The 15,853-nt window shown below is 45.3% G+C and overlaps 1 protein-coding gene across 7 annotated transcripts in view; it reads left to right on the top strand.

Annotated features, from left to right (window-relative positions):
- Positions 1 to 15,853, top strand: part of STXBP5L (syntaxin binding protein 5L) — a 451,312-nt gene that overhangs the window by 411,023 nt on the left and 24,436 nt on the right. For all 7 annotated transcript variants that reach the window (XM_075905178.2, XM_075905171.2, XM_089772234.1 and 4 more), the window contains one exon: positions 8,256 to 8,426. In XM_075905178.2, coding sequence (XP_075761293.1) covers positions 8,256 to 8,426 — 171 coding nt within the window. The remainder of the gene's footprint in view (positions 1 to 8,255; positions 8,427 to 15,853) is intronic.

Here is a 15,853-nt window from a genome sequence, read left to right as displayed (position 1 = left end):
GTATTGAAATACAACGGGTAACCAATAAACTTGAATAAACACAACACAACACTGTAAAACCAACCCTACACCCTTTTAAAATAATAATTTCCTTTATGCAGTGTGTAAAGGAAATTATACTCATTCTGTCCAGAGATGGTAACCAACAGCCAAGGCTCAGGACCTACAACCCTTTAGCTCAGATAGCCTCGGGGGAGGAACACTGAGGAGTCCTTGTTGTTGCTCTGTCGATAGTGTAATAGTCAGTTTGTGAGTAGAATACACACAAGATGGTCTTCCCAGCTCCGGAGTAGAGGGCATTCACCACAGCAGTTGGAGTTAGGCGGTGTGTCCGGTTCGTCAGGACAGGTAGCTGGAGTCCACTTACACTGGGCTTTTGCCACAGTGGTGGGCTGAAGCACCCTGTGGGCAGCAGATGGTGATCTGTTCCAGGCAGGCCTCAGCCTTCGCCAGGGTCCTTTGGAGAACAGCAAACTACACAAACCGAATGACGAACCAGCCGGAGTGGAACAAGGAACCCGAACTCTCTTGGGGTCCAAGCTTATAAGCGCTTCTTGGCGGGATAGCAGCTGGAGTGATGAGTGCAGAGAATGGTGCTGGGTGCAGACAAACTGGTATGGTGTGAATAGTCACGTACCGTGTGCAGAGAGTGGTTTTGGAGGCAAAAGTCTTCTCAGTCTGTTGGGTTCCATTTTAAAATCCCATCATGCACCACAACTCCATTTTGAATTGTTCCTTTAGTCACAGTCTCCATTTTGGTTTCAGTGCATTTCTAATCACATTAAATTCCTGCTAACAAAAGGACCTTCCCTCTTATCCCATGACAACTTACTTTACTTAATAGCCTTTGGTGAGGGACCTTGTCAAAGGCTTTCTGGGAATCTAAGGATATTATATACACTGGATTCCCTCTTGTCCACATATTTGTTGACCCCCTCAAAGAACTCTAGCAGATTAGTAAGGCATGATTTCCCTTTTCAGAAACCATGCTGACTTTCTCCCAACAAATTATATTCATCTGTATGTCTAACAATTTTATTCTTTACTATAGTTTCAGCTAATTTGCCTGGTACTGACGTTAGAATTACCGGTCTGTAATTGCCAGGATCACCTCTAGAGCCCTTCTTAAATATTGGCGTCACATTAGCTATTTTCCAATCCTTAGGTGCAGAAACTGATTTCATAATTCTGCAATTTCCCATTTGAGTTCTTTCAGAACTCTTGGGTGAATGCCATCCGGTCCCGGTGACTTAGTACTGTTAAGTTTATCAATTTGTTCCAAAACCTCTTCTAATGACATCTCAGTCTGGGACAATTCCTCAGATTTTTCACCTAAAAAGAAAGGCTCAGATTTGGGAATCTCTCCAACATCCTCAACTGTGAAGATTGAAGCAAAGAATTCATTTAGCTTCTCCGCTATGACTTTATCATCTTTGAGGGCTTCTTTAGCATCTCGATCATCCAAGGGCCCCACTGGTTGTTTAGCCAGCTTCCTGCTTCTGATGTACTTAAAAATATTTTACTATTACTTCAGCATTATTTTCCCTCAGCAGTACCTGTTGCGCCAGCTGAGTTGTCCCCGGAAGTGACACCACTCTATCGATGCATATTTACCCTTGCTGACCCTTCACCCCCTCAGTTTCTTCTTGCCGGAATTCTCCAATGAAAGGGAGGTGGGTGGGATTTGGAATGGATATGAGTAACACATCTTGAAGAACAACAGTTACAAGAGGTAAGTAACCATTTTTTCTTCGAGTGCTTGCTCATGTCCATTTCAGTTAGGTGACTCCCAAGCTCTACCAAAGGAGGCAGAGTTGGCGGCTAATCTACATGGACTACAGCATAGCCCTACCAAAGGCTGCATCATCTCTGGCCTGCTGTGCAATGGCATAATGGCTTGTGAACATATGTACTGATGATCAAGTAGCCGCCCTACAGATGTCATGAATGGGCACCTGCACTACGAAGGCTGTCGATGAGGCTTGTGCCCTTGTGGAGAGGACTGTAAGTGGGGGCACTGGTCTATTGGCAAGGTCATAGCACATTTTACTATTACTTTTTGAATTTTTGGCTAGCTGTTCTTCAAACTCTTTTTTGGCTTTTCTTATTATATTTTTACACTTAATTTGACAGTTTACCTTTTTTATGTTAAGTGCCAGCAGTCTGGTTCCATTTTGGTTTAGGTGGAGCCCATCCTTCCTGTATAGGCTCCCCCTATCTGAAAAGTTTCCCCAGTTCCTAATAAATCTAAACCCCCATCATCTCATCCATGCATTGAGACTCTGAAGCTCTGCCTGCCTACCTGGCCCTGCGCATGGAACTGGAAGCATTTCAGAGAATGCTACCATAGAGGTCCTGGATTTCAATCTCTTTCCTAGCAGCCTAAATTTGGCTTCCAGGACCTCTCTCACCCTTCCCTATGTCACTGGTACCTACATGTACCACAACCACCAGCTCCTCCTCAGCACTACACATAAGACTATCTAGATGTCTCAAGAGCTCCGCAACCTTCGTACCAGGCAGGCAAGTCACTGTACAGTTCTCCCGGTCATCACAAACGCAGCTATCTGTGTTTCTAATGATCGAATCCCTCATTACTAATACCTGCCTTTTCCTTACAACTGGAGTTCTCTCCCCTGGAGATGTATCCTCAGTGTGAGAGGATACAATAATATCCTCTGGAAGGAGGATCCCAACTATGGATCTCTGCTTCAGTTGAATCTTTTCCTTCCCTGAGCCTTTCATCCTCCTTAACAGTACAGGGGCTGTCTGACTGGAGGTGAGACAGTTCGACAGTGTCCTGGAAAGCCTCATCTACATACCTCTTGGCCTCCCTTAGCTCCTCCAGTTCAGCCACCCTGGCCTCCAAAGCTCATACGCGATCTCTGAGGGCCAGGAGCTCCTTACATCAAATGCATACATACGCCACCCACCCACAGGGCAGGTAATCATACATGCTACATTGGGTGCAATAAACAGGATAGCCCCCACTCTGCTGCTGGGCTTCTACCCCCATTCTCTCATACAGTTGCATAGGGTATTGATAGGGCTTTTATTTTAAATCGGGAAGTTTTGCTTTTAGTTTAGTTTAAAAGTTTTTAAAGAATGGCAAGTGTACCTCACCCCCTTCCAACTCCCCTTCAGAACTCCCTCTTGAAACTCCCTGTTAGCTGCCCCTGTTTGCAAAGCTCCCTGGTCACTTACTCACGCCAACCCTTTCCCTCCCTCCCCTCTCCTGTGGGTAGGTGTGGGCTGAGGGCAGGCAGTCTGGTCAGGCTGGAGGGAGCAGGAGCAGGCTGGGAGTAGGTGTTTGATCAGGGGGAGGGTACAGGAGCAGGCTGGGGGTCTCAGTGGAAGGAGTGAGTGAGGGGGCTGGGGAAGCAGGGTCTTGGTGGAGGGTGTGCATGAGGAGGCTGGGGATGGTGGAGTTCTTGGCTGAGGGGATATGAGTTGGCTTGGAGGTGCAGTGTTTTGGTCGAGGGGATGCGTGAGGGGGCTGCGGGTGCAGGGTCTCAGTGGAAGGTGGGGGGGGGCTGGGAATGCAGGGTCTCGGCAGGGAAATGAGTGAGGGGGCTGGAGTGTGGGGTCTTGAGTGCGAAGGTTGGAGGTTGCACAAGGAGGGGCTGCAGCCAGTAGGGCTGTAGGGGAAGAGGCCAGTCAGTGAGAAAGGCAGCTGGGGCCAGAGGGAAGGCCCAGGCAGCTAGTGGCAATGATAGCTTGGCATGAGGAAGGGCTGCAGCGAGTAGAGCTGTGGGGGAAGAGGCCAGTCAGCGTGAAAGGTGGGGGTGCACGTTCTGGACTTTGTCCAGGCTCTGGTGGTGATAGCGTAGCGAAAGGAGGGTCTGCAGGCTGTAAGGGAAGAGGCTGATCAGTGCGAAAAGCGGCGAGGACCAAGGGGTGGGGGCAGGAACTGGTGGTGGTGGCCTAAGATAACCCTTCCCTTGCAGGAGTGATGTAAGGGCCAGAGGAGCTGCCTGGAGCTGTGGGCGGGGCAATGCGGATGATGTGATGATGTCACTCTGTCCCACAGGAAACCTTTTTGTATATATAGAGACAATAATGCCATATCTCAGAAGCTGCATCAGCATACACTTGGGTCATTACTGAAATTAGGTTAATGCAAAATTTAGAAGTATGGAATTTTTAACCATCACTTAATTCCCCACCACACGCTAATGTGGCTCATCTAAATTAAGTTCAATTCTTGAAGGGATTTCTATGACCAGTAATGGGTTAAGTTTCGAAATTATAATGATTGGCAATTGCACATCCCAAAATCTGATTTATGTTGTAAGAACAAACCGGCTTTGCTTATACGACATGGGATTTTGAGACACTTATTAGAGGTAGGTTCCCAACTTCCACTGATTTTTAGTGGAATTTGGGTACCTAGCTCTTTTAGGCCCTGAATACAAATTGAGTCTAACAAGCATATTATGAGAATGAGGGAAGTGACTATTAAAGTTTGATGTATTAAAATCACAAGCCTAGAGAAATTTTATTACATAGAACACATAGGCTAAGGGGCTTACAAATACTATTTACACTTCTGTAGAAATTGACTCATTTTACTCTGATATATTCCTCGCTGTTGTCCAAGATCCCTTTGGAGATATTTAGCTATCATGCCAAAACTCCTTTACACAAACTAAATTTTGAAGACAGGAAGCAGCCACATGAGGTTGTATCTGTGGTTGAAGTTAAACAATCAATCTCTGCTCCTGAAAGCTCCCCATCCCAATGGATTCTCTGCTGAAATCTATACATATTTCAAACACCTTCCCGAACTATAATGTTGAATGAATCATCCAAATCAGACCAGTTTTCTCAGGTTTAATATCTGCTCTTAGCTAAGTGATATCTGTGCATTAAAAAGATAAGGAACATAAACTTGTGCATACTCCTGCACCATTTTTATGCCGTACAAATATTAACAGGTAAATAATTAAATTGATTTCTAAAATAAAAATAGACTGAAAAATTCTTTCCAGTTTTGCTCATTGTGATAAAGTTGGTTTCATGTGGAAAAGGAATGGCTCACAGCATTACCAAATAAGTCAGTATGCATAATGTTATCTAATGATAGTTGTAAATTCAGGTCATATAAAAAGTCTTTACTTGTGTGGCATGGTGCTATCATTTTCCTGCTTGAACTGTATGGAATTTGATCATAAATACCTCACTGGATGAAAATGAAGTACACAATTCCAGCTGTTGGGATTGAAAGCCAATAAATTAATCAGAGCCTTCCCATCCATAGAGATGGGTGGTGGAGCAGGGGCAGATCTGGGAGTAGAGGGTAGGGTGAGAGCGAAGCATGGATGGGAAGAGGTAATTATCAAGTGAGCCATCCCATCATCCATTGCTGGTATCAGGCAAGGGGACACTTCAGAACGGGGTGGGCAACAATTTGTAATTGGGGGCAACTGAGATTTTGGTAAGTAGTCAAGGACTGAACTTCTTAGGAGAGGGTGTGGGATCTGGGATGCTGGCTGGGTGCAGAAGGGAGCTTAGGATGGGGGACTGGGATTGCAGGAGAGGGTGAAGGCTCTAAGAGGAAGTTTGGATGAAGGAGGGGGTTGTGACCTGTGGCAAGGGATTGGGGTACACGGTCCAGGAGTGGGAATTGGGTGCAGGAGGAGGTGCAAGGTCTGTGAGGGATTTGTGATCTGGAGGAGGCAGGGAGAAGGTGTACAGATGGTTTGCGTGGTGACCTGGGGCAGGAGAGGGTGGTGGCTTGGGACAGGTAGTTGGGAGGAGGGAGAGGGTGGGGTGCCAGACACAGGCTCTGGCTGGAGGCACTTACCTAAATGGCTCCCAGCCAGCAGTCCTGGGGCAGACTCTCTGCTTATCTGCTGCAGTCCCAGGCTGGTTAAAACAGCTGGCTGCTCCATGTGGCTCTCCTGTGGGGAGAGGAGAGTAGGGAGGAGGCTTCAGACGCTGCCTCTGCTGTCCACAAAATTTCTCAGCTCTTATTAACCAGAAACTTGCCAAAGGGAGCTGAGAGATTTTGCTGAGGGTCAGGGGCAGTGCATGAAGCTTCCCCTTCTCTCCCCAGCATCCAGAGCAGAGAACAGCCAGCCATTTAAAGTGGTGTGAGTTGCTCTGTGGTAAGGATCCCGGCAAGGCGGCCACGGACTAGATCCAGCCTTTTGGTTGGCCATATTAGGCTCGCTAGCTGCATCTTGCCCACCCCTGCTTCATAGCTTGGTTTTGCATTATCTGACTATGAAGATATAAACAATCTAGGATAAAAAGAGAGATGGTCCAGTTTTTGCCCTTACAATATATGGGAGACAAAGTGGATGAGATAGTATCTTCTATTGAACCAACTTCTGTTGATGAAAGAAACAAGCTTTCCAGTTTATACAAAACTCTTCTTCAGCTCTGGGAAAGCTACCTGCATGGGTATGATACATATTGCTATTGTTGTGAATTACAAATATTGTGTTGCTTTGCATAGTTCTATATTTTTGATGTTTGTTGATTATAAGAAGTTACAGTGCAAACTGCAAATAGTAAATATGATAGTAAATCTGAATGATCTGCAGACAAAAAAATCAAGAAATGTTTTAAATAACATGCATTTTAAAATGTTGTGATTTCTTTGTTTACAAATAGAACAAAGGTGGGATTTCACAAATCAGTTATTCATTGTGAATTATTCATTCAGCTCTTGGGCTCCACTGTAAGATTCAGCTACAGGAATTGCCAGTTCTATTTTTTTTAAATGGTCAGCTTTCTTTTACTCTTAAGTATCTCCATCACAATACTTCTCAGATTGTCTATTTGAATTCAGATCTTTACATTGCAAAAGAAAAAATGCATTCAGCAATTGATCTCTTATGACAGTCTAGGTAATAAGAATGTGTGAGGTAGGGAAAGAGTATGTTACTTTAAGATGAGAGATGCTGCAGTCCACCAGTAAAATAAATACATATACTGGTTGAACCTATCTTGTCCGGCACAATCTGGGCAGCATCCATGGTCCTTCATGATTTTAGTAAGCCAGATGTACACTTATCATGGGTGTGGCCAAATTTCTCGCAGTCCCATAAAGTGTATTTGCAGCCACCAGTCCTGGCTCTCAGTGTTCTGTACTATTTTTAGCCCTATTTTACCCTTAAATGTTTTCTAAGGGCGCATCTACACTGCACTTGTAGCTCGAAATAAGCTACTCAATTTGAGCTACGCAAATTACGTAGTTTATTTCAAATTAATTTTGAAATAGCTTATTTCAAAATTACAGTGCCAAATTTCAAAATAGAGTGCTATTCTGAAACATCCCTTACTCCTTGTGGAATGAGGTTTACAGGGACGTCAGAATAGCGAGCCCGTTATATTTTGAAATAATGGGCTTGCTCAAAGGATGCAGAATAGCTATTTCTAGATACTTCTGGTATCCGTAAATAGCTCTGCAGTGTAAATGTAGCCTAAGAGCAGTAAGCAATGAAAGCGTAATTCTGCTGAACATTATTGACTTCCTGTGGTTCGTCAGATTCTCTTGTTTCGCACTGGTCAGGTCCTAAGGGTGCCTAACTTAGACCGTTTCAGAGGGGTAGCTGAGTTAGAGGTTCAACCTGTATTATAAACAGAATGGAGTATAAAGATAATGTAATACAACAGTCAGATATAGTATGCCTTACTTTTTAATGTCCCCAAAGAATGACAATTAGATATATGCTAAACTGCATCTGCATATCTTTCTAACTGCAATATTTCGCTCTTACACTAAATTCCACCCATTATTTCATTTTTATGGGAGTAAAAATGGAAGAATAATTTTCAAAATTATGCTATATATGCTTATCAGATGTGATACAAAAGCTGAACTTAAGCATTACCACCCATAAGTTAACTATCTACATATGGAGGTAAAGAGAAGCCCTAGAGCCTCAGGATCTCCAGACGTCAAACTAATACATAGCATAGTAACATCTGATCTAGAAACAGTGGCCTGGATTTTCCTCTTGGTTTCAGTGAAGTAAGTGGACTTACACCATTGTAAATGTGATGTGAGGGAAGAATCAGTCCAAAAGACTTCAGTTCTACACACCTTTTTATAAAATAGTTGTATTGATAAAGAAACTGTGAGTTCGCAGAAATCTATAATGTACCTGCAAAAATAATATACAGTTCTGTGGGAAATTACATCTAAAATTATTCTCAAGTATCAGCATTTACAACTCACTTGCATTCTGGATATTGGAAGCTGCCTCTTTACCTTGGACTTTTTTGGGGGATTTTTTTTGCAGATCATGTAAATGGACATTGTACAAGTCCAACCTCCCAGACTTGCAGCTCTGGAAAACGGCTCTCTAGCGCAGATGTTACCAAATCAAATCGCCGAGGACCTGGGAGGCCGCCATTTAGAAAAGCACAGTCTGCAGCTTGCATGGAGATTTCCCTTCCAGTTACAACGGAAGGTGAGTGCCACTCAGCATTTTCATTAGGTATGTGTTAGTTTCACTTTTCCACAAGATGTGAAAGCAAACTAGTTACGCACTATTTAGCATGATCCTTGTCTCAGTCACTTCTCTAAAATGCTGTCTTCATTTAATTGTTTAGAATTAGAATGATCCCCTTGTGTTTTAGTGTTGTTACTAACCAGCCAGCCTGCTACTCACTTTTGTGCTAACTAGAGATGCAGTTATATGAAACTTCCTAAAACTCTTATAGTCCTCCTACCCTCTTTTTGAGCTTGGAAGCTTTGCTTCAGATGAGTGTTCATCAGAATGTATGTACAGTAATTATAACAGCCCATGACACCAAACGAGTAAAATATTCTGATCCCTGTTTATTCATAAAAAATAGTATGAAAATGAGAAATAGATTTATAAGACTGAGAGTTTTACTTTTGCCCTGCATTGTATCATTCTTTGGTATTAAATAAAAATAAGGGCTGAAAATTCTGCAATTGGATCTCCCCTTTCCTAGAGAACCACAGTTCAGAATCTAAGCTTTCTTTAAAATAATTTATGTTTTGAGCTCTTATATTTGTGAATACAACATCCAATTTTTGAACTAAGTATAGGGCATGCAGTGTTGTTTGCCTGAATTTGCAGACACATTCAAACAACAGTTCTGAGGAGTATAAATTGTCCCATTCATGTCAATGGGTTAAGTACAAAACCTAAAATATGCCCATTTAAATGTCAGCATTGCTAACTATGCCCATCATTCTAACAGAAGTATCCAGCAGATGTGCTTTCCTTAATTTCATAACACCTCCCGCACCTGGTGAGGTGCTGCCACTCCCCGTTGTCCCTCATCCACCAAACCTGCAATTTCCCCCACACTTCCCACAGATTCTACAGCACAAGAAGGTGTTGTCCATACAAAATGCTTTGACAGTACAAAGCTACTCTACTGATTGTATTCTTAATTTTAATATTTAACTCAGGGCTGGGGAATTTTTGGGGGGTTGGAATCCACTGACCCACAGAAAAATCAGGCGGGGGGCTGCACACAAGTGAGGAGCTCCCGACTGAGAAGGTTGCTCCTCACATTCCCCTTGCACACCAGAATCTACCGCGCTCCGGGCAAGTAGGTTTTGTGTGCTCCAGCCCTCTAGGTTGGTGGCAAGGGGTGGCAATAGGTTTCCCAATGCTGACCCTTGGGGGCTGAATCCCAGCAAGCTGGGGGCCGCATCCGGCCCCCGGGCCTAAGGTTCCCCACCCCTGATTTAACTCATTAAAAACTCTAGTTTTAAACTTAATTAAGACTGCCACAGAATTTGCAAGCTGCCTAGATTACAATAGCTTCCCAGGGCTACCATCTTGGTTTTAGCTCCAGACCCACCCACGACATGCCGTTTTTGCCCCAGAGCACTTCCAGAGTGCCCTCCACACCATGGCTCGCCAACAGATCATTGGTCTTTTGCCTCTGTTGAGCAATGCCTGCACCAGGGTACTTCTCCCAGCATCAGAATAAGAGCTTTCAGAGCCTCTTTATGCAGCTTCAGTCCTGTGACCCATTGCAAGGGGGACAGAGTGAGTGATGATCCACCCATAGTGTCTGATGATATACCCTTTAAATACAAACTATAGAAAATACCTTTTGTTTCCAAATGCGAAAAGCTCCCTCTACTTACAGGAAATTGATAGAACACCAGAACCCCCTTTCTTAGTATTTCTGGTAGGTGGCTCTCCAGAGTTTATTCATTATATGATATGATAAAATAAAGGAATCACTGTTGATCCTCTGAGAAATAGCTCATGACCACTTCATGACCATTTGAGATCATACCACAGAAAGACAGAAGAGATTGGTGTAGGGGTGTCACTGAGTAGACAACTACGCTATTAACTGATAAACCTGGGCTTATTGGTTAATCTTGTCAACTACATACGCTCCCCCCCTTGCTGCCTCTGTATCAGAGGCAGCAAGGAGGAGGGGGGAGTGGGAGCTGGCATCCATGAGGAGCTTGCCTTTAAGCAGGCTCCTCACAAGCACTGGATCTGCTTCCCCCTGCCCCTTCACTGCTGCCTCTGATAGAGAGGCAGCAGTGTGGAGGGTGAGGGGGGCAGGCTGGAGTCAATATGTGTGGGAAGCCAGCTTTCAAGCAGGCTCCCCATGCGTGCTGGCTCCACAGACCCGCCTGTCTCTCCCTCCCTCTCCTCTCCCCCTCTCTTCCCCTCCCCCCCCCCCCCCGCTGCCTCCTACAGAGGCAGCAAAGGGGGGCAAGCAGGAGCCGGTGCTGGGGAGAACCAGTTTAAAAGCTGGTTCTCCCCAGCAACAGTTCTGCAGTGCCCCTTCCCCTCCCCCCCATGCTGCTGCCTCTATCTCACAGAGCAGCCCCTTTCCTTGGGGGGGGGGGCGGTCTGAGCTCCCCACGGATAGGGGCTGCTGCTGCAGCAGAGCAGTCTCTGTCCGCAGAGTTCAGACTCTCACAGACGGGCTGCTGCCAGCCTGCGCTGCTGCCTCTGTATCAGACACAGCAGTGTGGGACAGCAGGCAGCTGGTGGTTTTTTTGGGGTTAGTTATTGCTAATAATAATAATAATAATGTAGCTGATACGTAGCGTTTTCATCTGTTGATCTCAAAGCTTTTTACAGAAATGGTAAATATCATTATAATATTATAAATAGGATTCCTAAGGTTAAAATTGTCAGTGAAAGGGTATTCTAGCTTTCCTTGATGTCAACAAAAAATACTTAAAGGTATCAGTGATATCAGTAAAATGGTACTGTAGCTCTCACTAATGAGTGAAATGACTGCCTATTCTCTGTCACAGTTAACAGCAGAATAATTGGTCAGAGTATATTATATTAATATGTAGTATGTATACAAATTGTTTGGAATATATATAGACCAGTCCTTCTTGTACTTAATATGCTCGTTAATAATAGGATGGAATCCTTTTAAAAGAATCCTTATTTTGAAACACACGTAGGATGTTATTTCAATATAAATAAGTTAAATATTTAACAGATTTCTGCTGTTGGCTCTTTTGAGTATTGGCTTAGTAGTTGATCTGTATCAAATGACTGGTATGTAAGAACTCTTCCACAGACATTGTTTTGGCATGTTTTTTGATTATCTCTGTAGTGTTTTGTATTAAATACTGCTGCCAGAGTGAGCCCTGAAAGATTCTTAGCTTAAAAAAAAAAGACTTTTCAAAAGAAAATGCTGAGAATCCTTTTTTTGTCCAGACAAACTCGTTACATTTCAGACATTGATCAAAATAGAGGCTCCCTTTGGCCAACCCATTAAGAAGCTTTGCTAAGCTTTTCAGAACCGCATGTCAGTCTTTCACCCGCTATTTAGGAATTTATGCCACAATAAACAGCACATGTAATTTGGAGGAATTGACTGCCTGTGTTCTGAAGTGGTGAGCAGACATCAATAATATATCGATTTTAGCCATTTGATACTTCACAGAAAGAGACAAGGGCTAGATTTCAAAGGAACAAAGGTGCTATGGTGCTGAGCAGTACTCTGCCCAACTTTTAGGTGCCCAGAAAATTACTGATGATTTACACCACCTGGGTTAGGCATCTATGCTCCCTGTACAGTGAGTAGGAAGAGCTGGCCCCTTAGAATGGGGTTCAAATGCTAGGTGACACCTTCCCTAAGATGGACAGTAGAATGTGCCCAGCTGAGAGATACGTGTTACACCCTGCCCTCTCTTGGAGAACTAACTCCAGGTCTGTGGGAATTAGTTCCCTCTGTTTAGGATTCTGTATTTCATAGAATCATAGGGCTGGAAGAGACCTCAGGAGATCATCAAGTCCAGCCCCCTGCTCAAGGCAGGACCAATCCCAACTAGGATTTGAGCTAGGCTTGACCATTGTTCTAGCAAGAAGCCAGGGGGAAAGGAGGACTTCCCTCATACTACTTAGCTCAGTGGTGAGGGTACTCACCAAAGAGGGAGCAAGGATTTGAAGAGTGACCTGCCACTTCTGAGGGGAGCGCTCTAGATGCTGTGTTGTGACATATTGTGGGGTCAGGCTCCAGCAGTCTCTCCTGGTAAATCTGTTCCAGTTTGGATTAACCAATGAAAGAATCACTGGGGGCAAGAGAGAGACCATGCATGGGAATAATTCTAGCGTGGTGATTGGTGCAATCTTGTGGGAAGTGAGAGATCTGGGGTGCAGTCCCCCTACTCATGTGGTGGGCAACCAGAAGCCCGAGTGCCACATGTGGCCCATTGAGGTCTATGTGTGGCTTGAGAGGCATTTTCTTTACCATTTGCCACATGCAGGGTTGCCAAAGGCTGCTGATTTTGTCCACAGTAGGTTTTTTTCTTAACAGTTTTACTAAAGTGACATACATTTAAAAAAAAGGGCATGTGACATGAGGTGCGTGCTCATTGCACACAGCACTGACTGTGAGAGCTGTGTACTCCCCCTGCATCCAATCAAAGTGCTGCTATGGTTCAGTGGGCACACCTCCGCAAATTCTAGGTACGCAAATGCAGTTAGCAAAATGCTCTATCCTAGGAGACTGCCTTGGTTACAAAAATCTTGCAGCTCCTTAAGCTGAAGCAGGCCACTCGTGCAGTCCCCTCACTAACCTATGTTGCCCATCACTGTCCTACTCCAATGACTTTTTAATATTATCCACAATGGAACAGCTTCAGTAGGAGAGACTGAAGGAGGGAGACCCACAGGGGAATATCCCATAGCTAAGGCACAGCCCTGAGTTTAGCAGAGCCATGTTCAAATAAGCTGGAAGGCGACTTGAACTGGGATCTCCGACCTACCAGGAGGGTACCCTAACAAGTGAACTAAAAGTTTTGAGGGAGATTCCCCTCTCTCTTGGCCATTTTGTGTGAGCTTATCTGTGGGGTCCTATCCAGTAGACAAGGTCTGAGCATATCTACCAGATCAGCATACCCTCCGTGCGGATGCTTCCACTTTGAAATGCACAAGAGTGCTCTTGTGCATTTCAAAGATTGAAACGTCACATGTTGCATGGCACTTCCACCTTTGAAATGTAGCAACTGCCAGGTGGGCCTTGCTACATTTCAAAGCAGAAGTGCCCTTCTCAACTAATCAAATAGTTGGTGGAAATTCCATCGACTATTCAGTTAGTTGATTAATTTTAACACCCCTAGTGTAGATGTTTTTTTCATTTCTCTTACTGGACATTGAAAATAAACTAGTCAGTTTCAGGCATTGTCTGGAATGAAAACACTCAAAAGAGAACATTTGTTGTTTTTAAACATAGCTTTTGATATTGCATAAGAACATAAGAACGGCCGTACTGGGTCAGACCAAAGGTCCATCTAGCCCAGTATCCTGTCTGCCGACAGTGGCCAGCACCAGGTGCCCCAGAGAGGATGGACCGAAGACAATGATCAAGCGATTTGTCTCCTGCCATCCTTCTCCAGCCTCTGACAAACCACAGGCCAGGGACACCATTTCTATCCCCTGGCTATAATAGCCTTTTATGGACCTAACCTCCATGTAATTATCTAGCGTCTCTTTAAACTCTGTTATAGTCCTAGCCTTCACAGCCTCCTCTGGCAAGGAGTTCCACAGGTTGACTACATGCTGTGTGAAGAAGAACTTTCTTTTATTAGTTTTAAACCTGCTACCCATTAATTTCATTTGGTGTCCTCTAGTTCTTCTATTATGGGAACTAATAAATAACTTTTCTTTATTCACCCTCTCCACACCACTCATGATTTTATAGACCTCTATCATATTCTGATATTACACAAGCATCGGAAAATGTTGCTATTGGTCTTATTTTTTTCAAATCTAAATTTGGGTCCAAATTTGACCTAGCAGTGTGCCATTAAGTACCAACAGCTATAAAATCTCCAAGGGCACAGGTTCTCCTTCCCCTTGTGAAAAGCAGCAGAGGACATTTTTTCAGATTGTCCCATTGTTGCATAAAGTAAAATGTGGTTTGCCCCCAAACTTGGTGGACTTTCTGGCAGGCCAGAAGCTACCTGTTCATAGAGTCTCTAGTTCTGTTCCACCTCTCAGCTCCTTGTAGCAGTTCCTGGGAATTCTAGAGTGTGCACAATAAAACGTCAGGGTGGGGTTGTATTATTTTTTTCACCTCTCTTCTGTGGAGCTGATATGCACTCACCTAGCCCGCCTTGTGTCCTCCTCTTGCACAGATCCCAGGAGGGTTACCAGGTAGACCCCCCCCCAAAATACTAGACACACTTGATCGTGGGCGGGGGGGTACCGGCTGGGAGGGGGGCGGTGGCAGGGGCCGCGGGGCTGATGGAGAGAAAGGGGGGTGGGAGGTGGGGCGGGCGGGGGTCATGGGGCTGGCCGGGAAAAAGGGGGCGGGGCTGGCGGGGTGGGTCGGGGGCCATGGGGCTGGCCAAGAGGAAGGGGGGGCAGGAAGCAGAGCTGGGGGGGCAATCGAGTGCTGGGGGGGGCTGGACGGGAGAAGGGGGGGCCGGAGGAAGGGGGCGGGGGTGGGAAGCAGAGCTGGTGGGGGGAGGGTGCAGCCACTGGCCACAGCCAAAGTCCAACAGGTCACGCCCCCAGCAGGCACTCCCTCTAGTTGCTAGTAGAAGCCTCCCAGCTTCTGCACGCAATCCAGAGGCTCCCAGCTAGGTGGCAGGGCCACGATTGGCACTGGGAGCCTCTGGTTGTGTGCAGAAGCCGGGCGGGGGGAGTGGCTGGGAGTTTCAGCCACTTCCCCCACCCCGCCCAGCTTTTGCACATGACCACAGGGCTCCCAGCGCCAATCGCGGCCCCGCCTCCCAGTCGCTTCCCCGCCCCCGACAGGCTTCTGTCCGGCACCCAGCCGGAAATTCAGAAAATACTGGACATTGCACATGTCCGGTATTTTCTGAATTTTTCTACCGGAAGAGGGTGCAAATACTGGACTGTCTGGTAGAAAACCGGACACCTGGCAACCCTAGATCCCAGAGGGTACAGAGAATCCTTCTCCGAGTCTGGGGGGCAGTACTGCGGAGCCATCCCAGTTCCAAGTGTATGTGGAGGAGGGGAGATCTGAGCATGAATATCGGTCTCTGTGGGGCTCGTGTGTGTGCTGTTTCTGTACATGAAAGACAACATGCACTTTAAGTCTTTTTATTTTTAACTTTAGATTAAGGAAAACTCTGGCATTAAAGAGCAAAAGTAAAGTTGCCAGGGGAGAGCACTCTGTCTCCTCTGTAATAGAATAAAAAAAACTCTGAGAAATACTTTTGTCTGGAGATTGTCAATAGCTACTGTCTTTGAGCCTTCCTGATCACACAGCTTCTTGTTCTCTGGAGAGGCCTGTTAGTTAATGAGATGGAATTGCCACCTGGTGTTTTCCATTGTCTGAGTGTAGGGCTGATGAACTCTTATCAGCATAGGAGTACTATCAGTAGCATGCTGAATGTCTTCAGAAGATGTCCTGCTTCCTTGGTTTTGTGTAGCTCTCTTTT

Source organism: Pelodiscus sinensis, chromosome 1 (assembly GCF_052426305.1).
Source record: "Pelodiscus sinensis isolate ZL-2025 chromosome 1, ASM5242630v1, whole genome shotgun sequence".
In the NCBI taxonomy this organism is placed as follows: Eukaryota; Metazoa; Chordata; order Testudines; family Trionychidae; genus Pelodiscus; species Pelodiscus sinensis.
The sequence above is the reverse complement of the archived record's forward strand: the minus strand, read 5'-3'. Positions and strand labels throughout refer to the sequence as shown.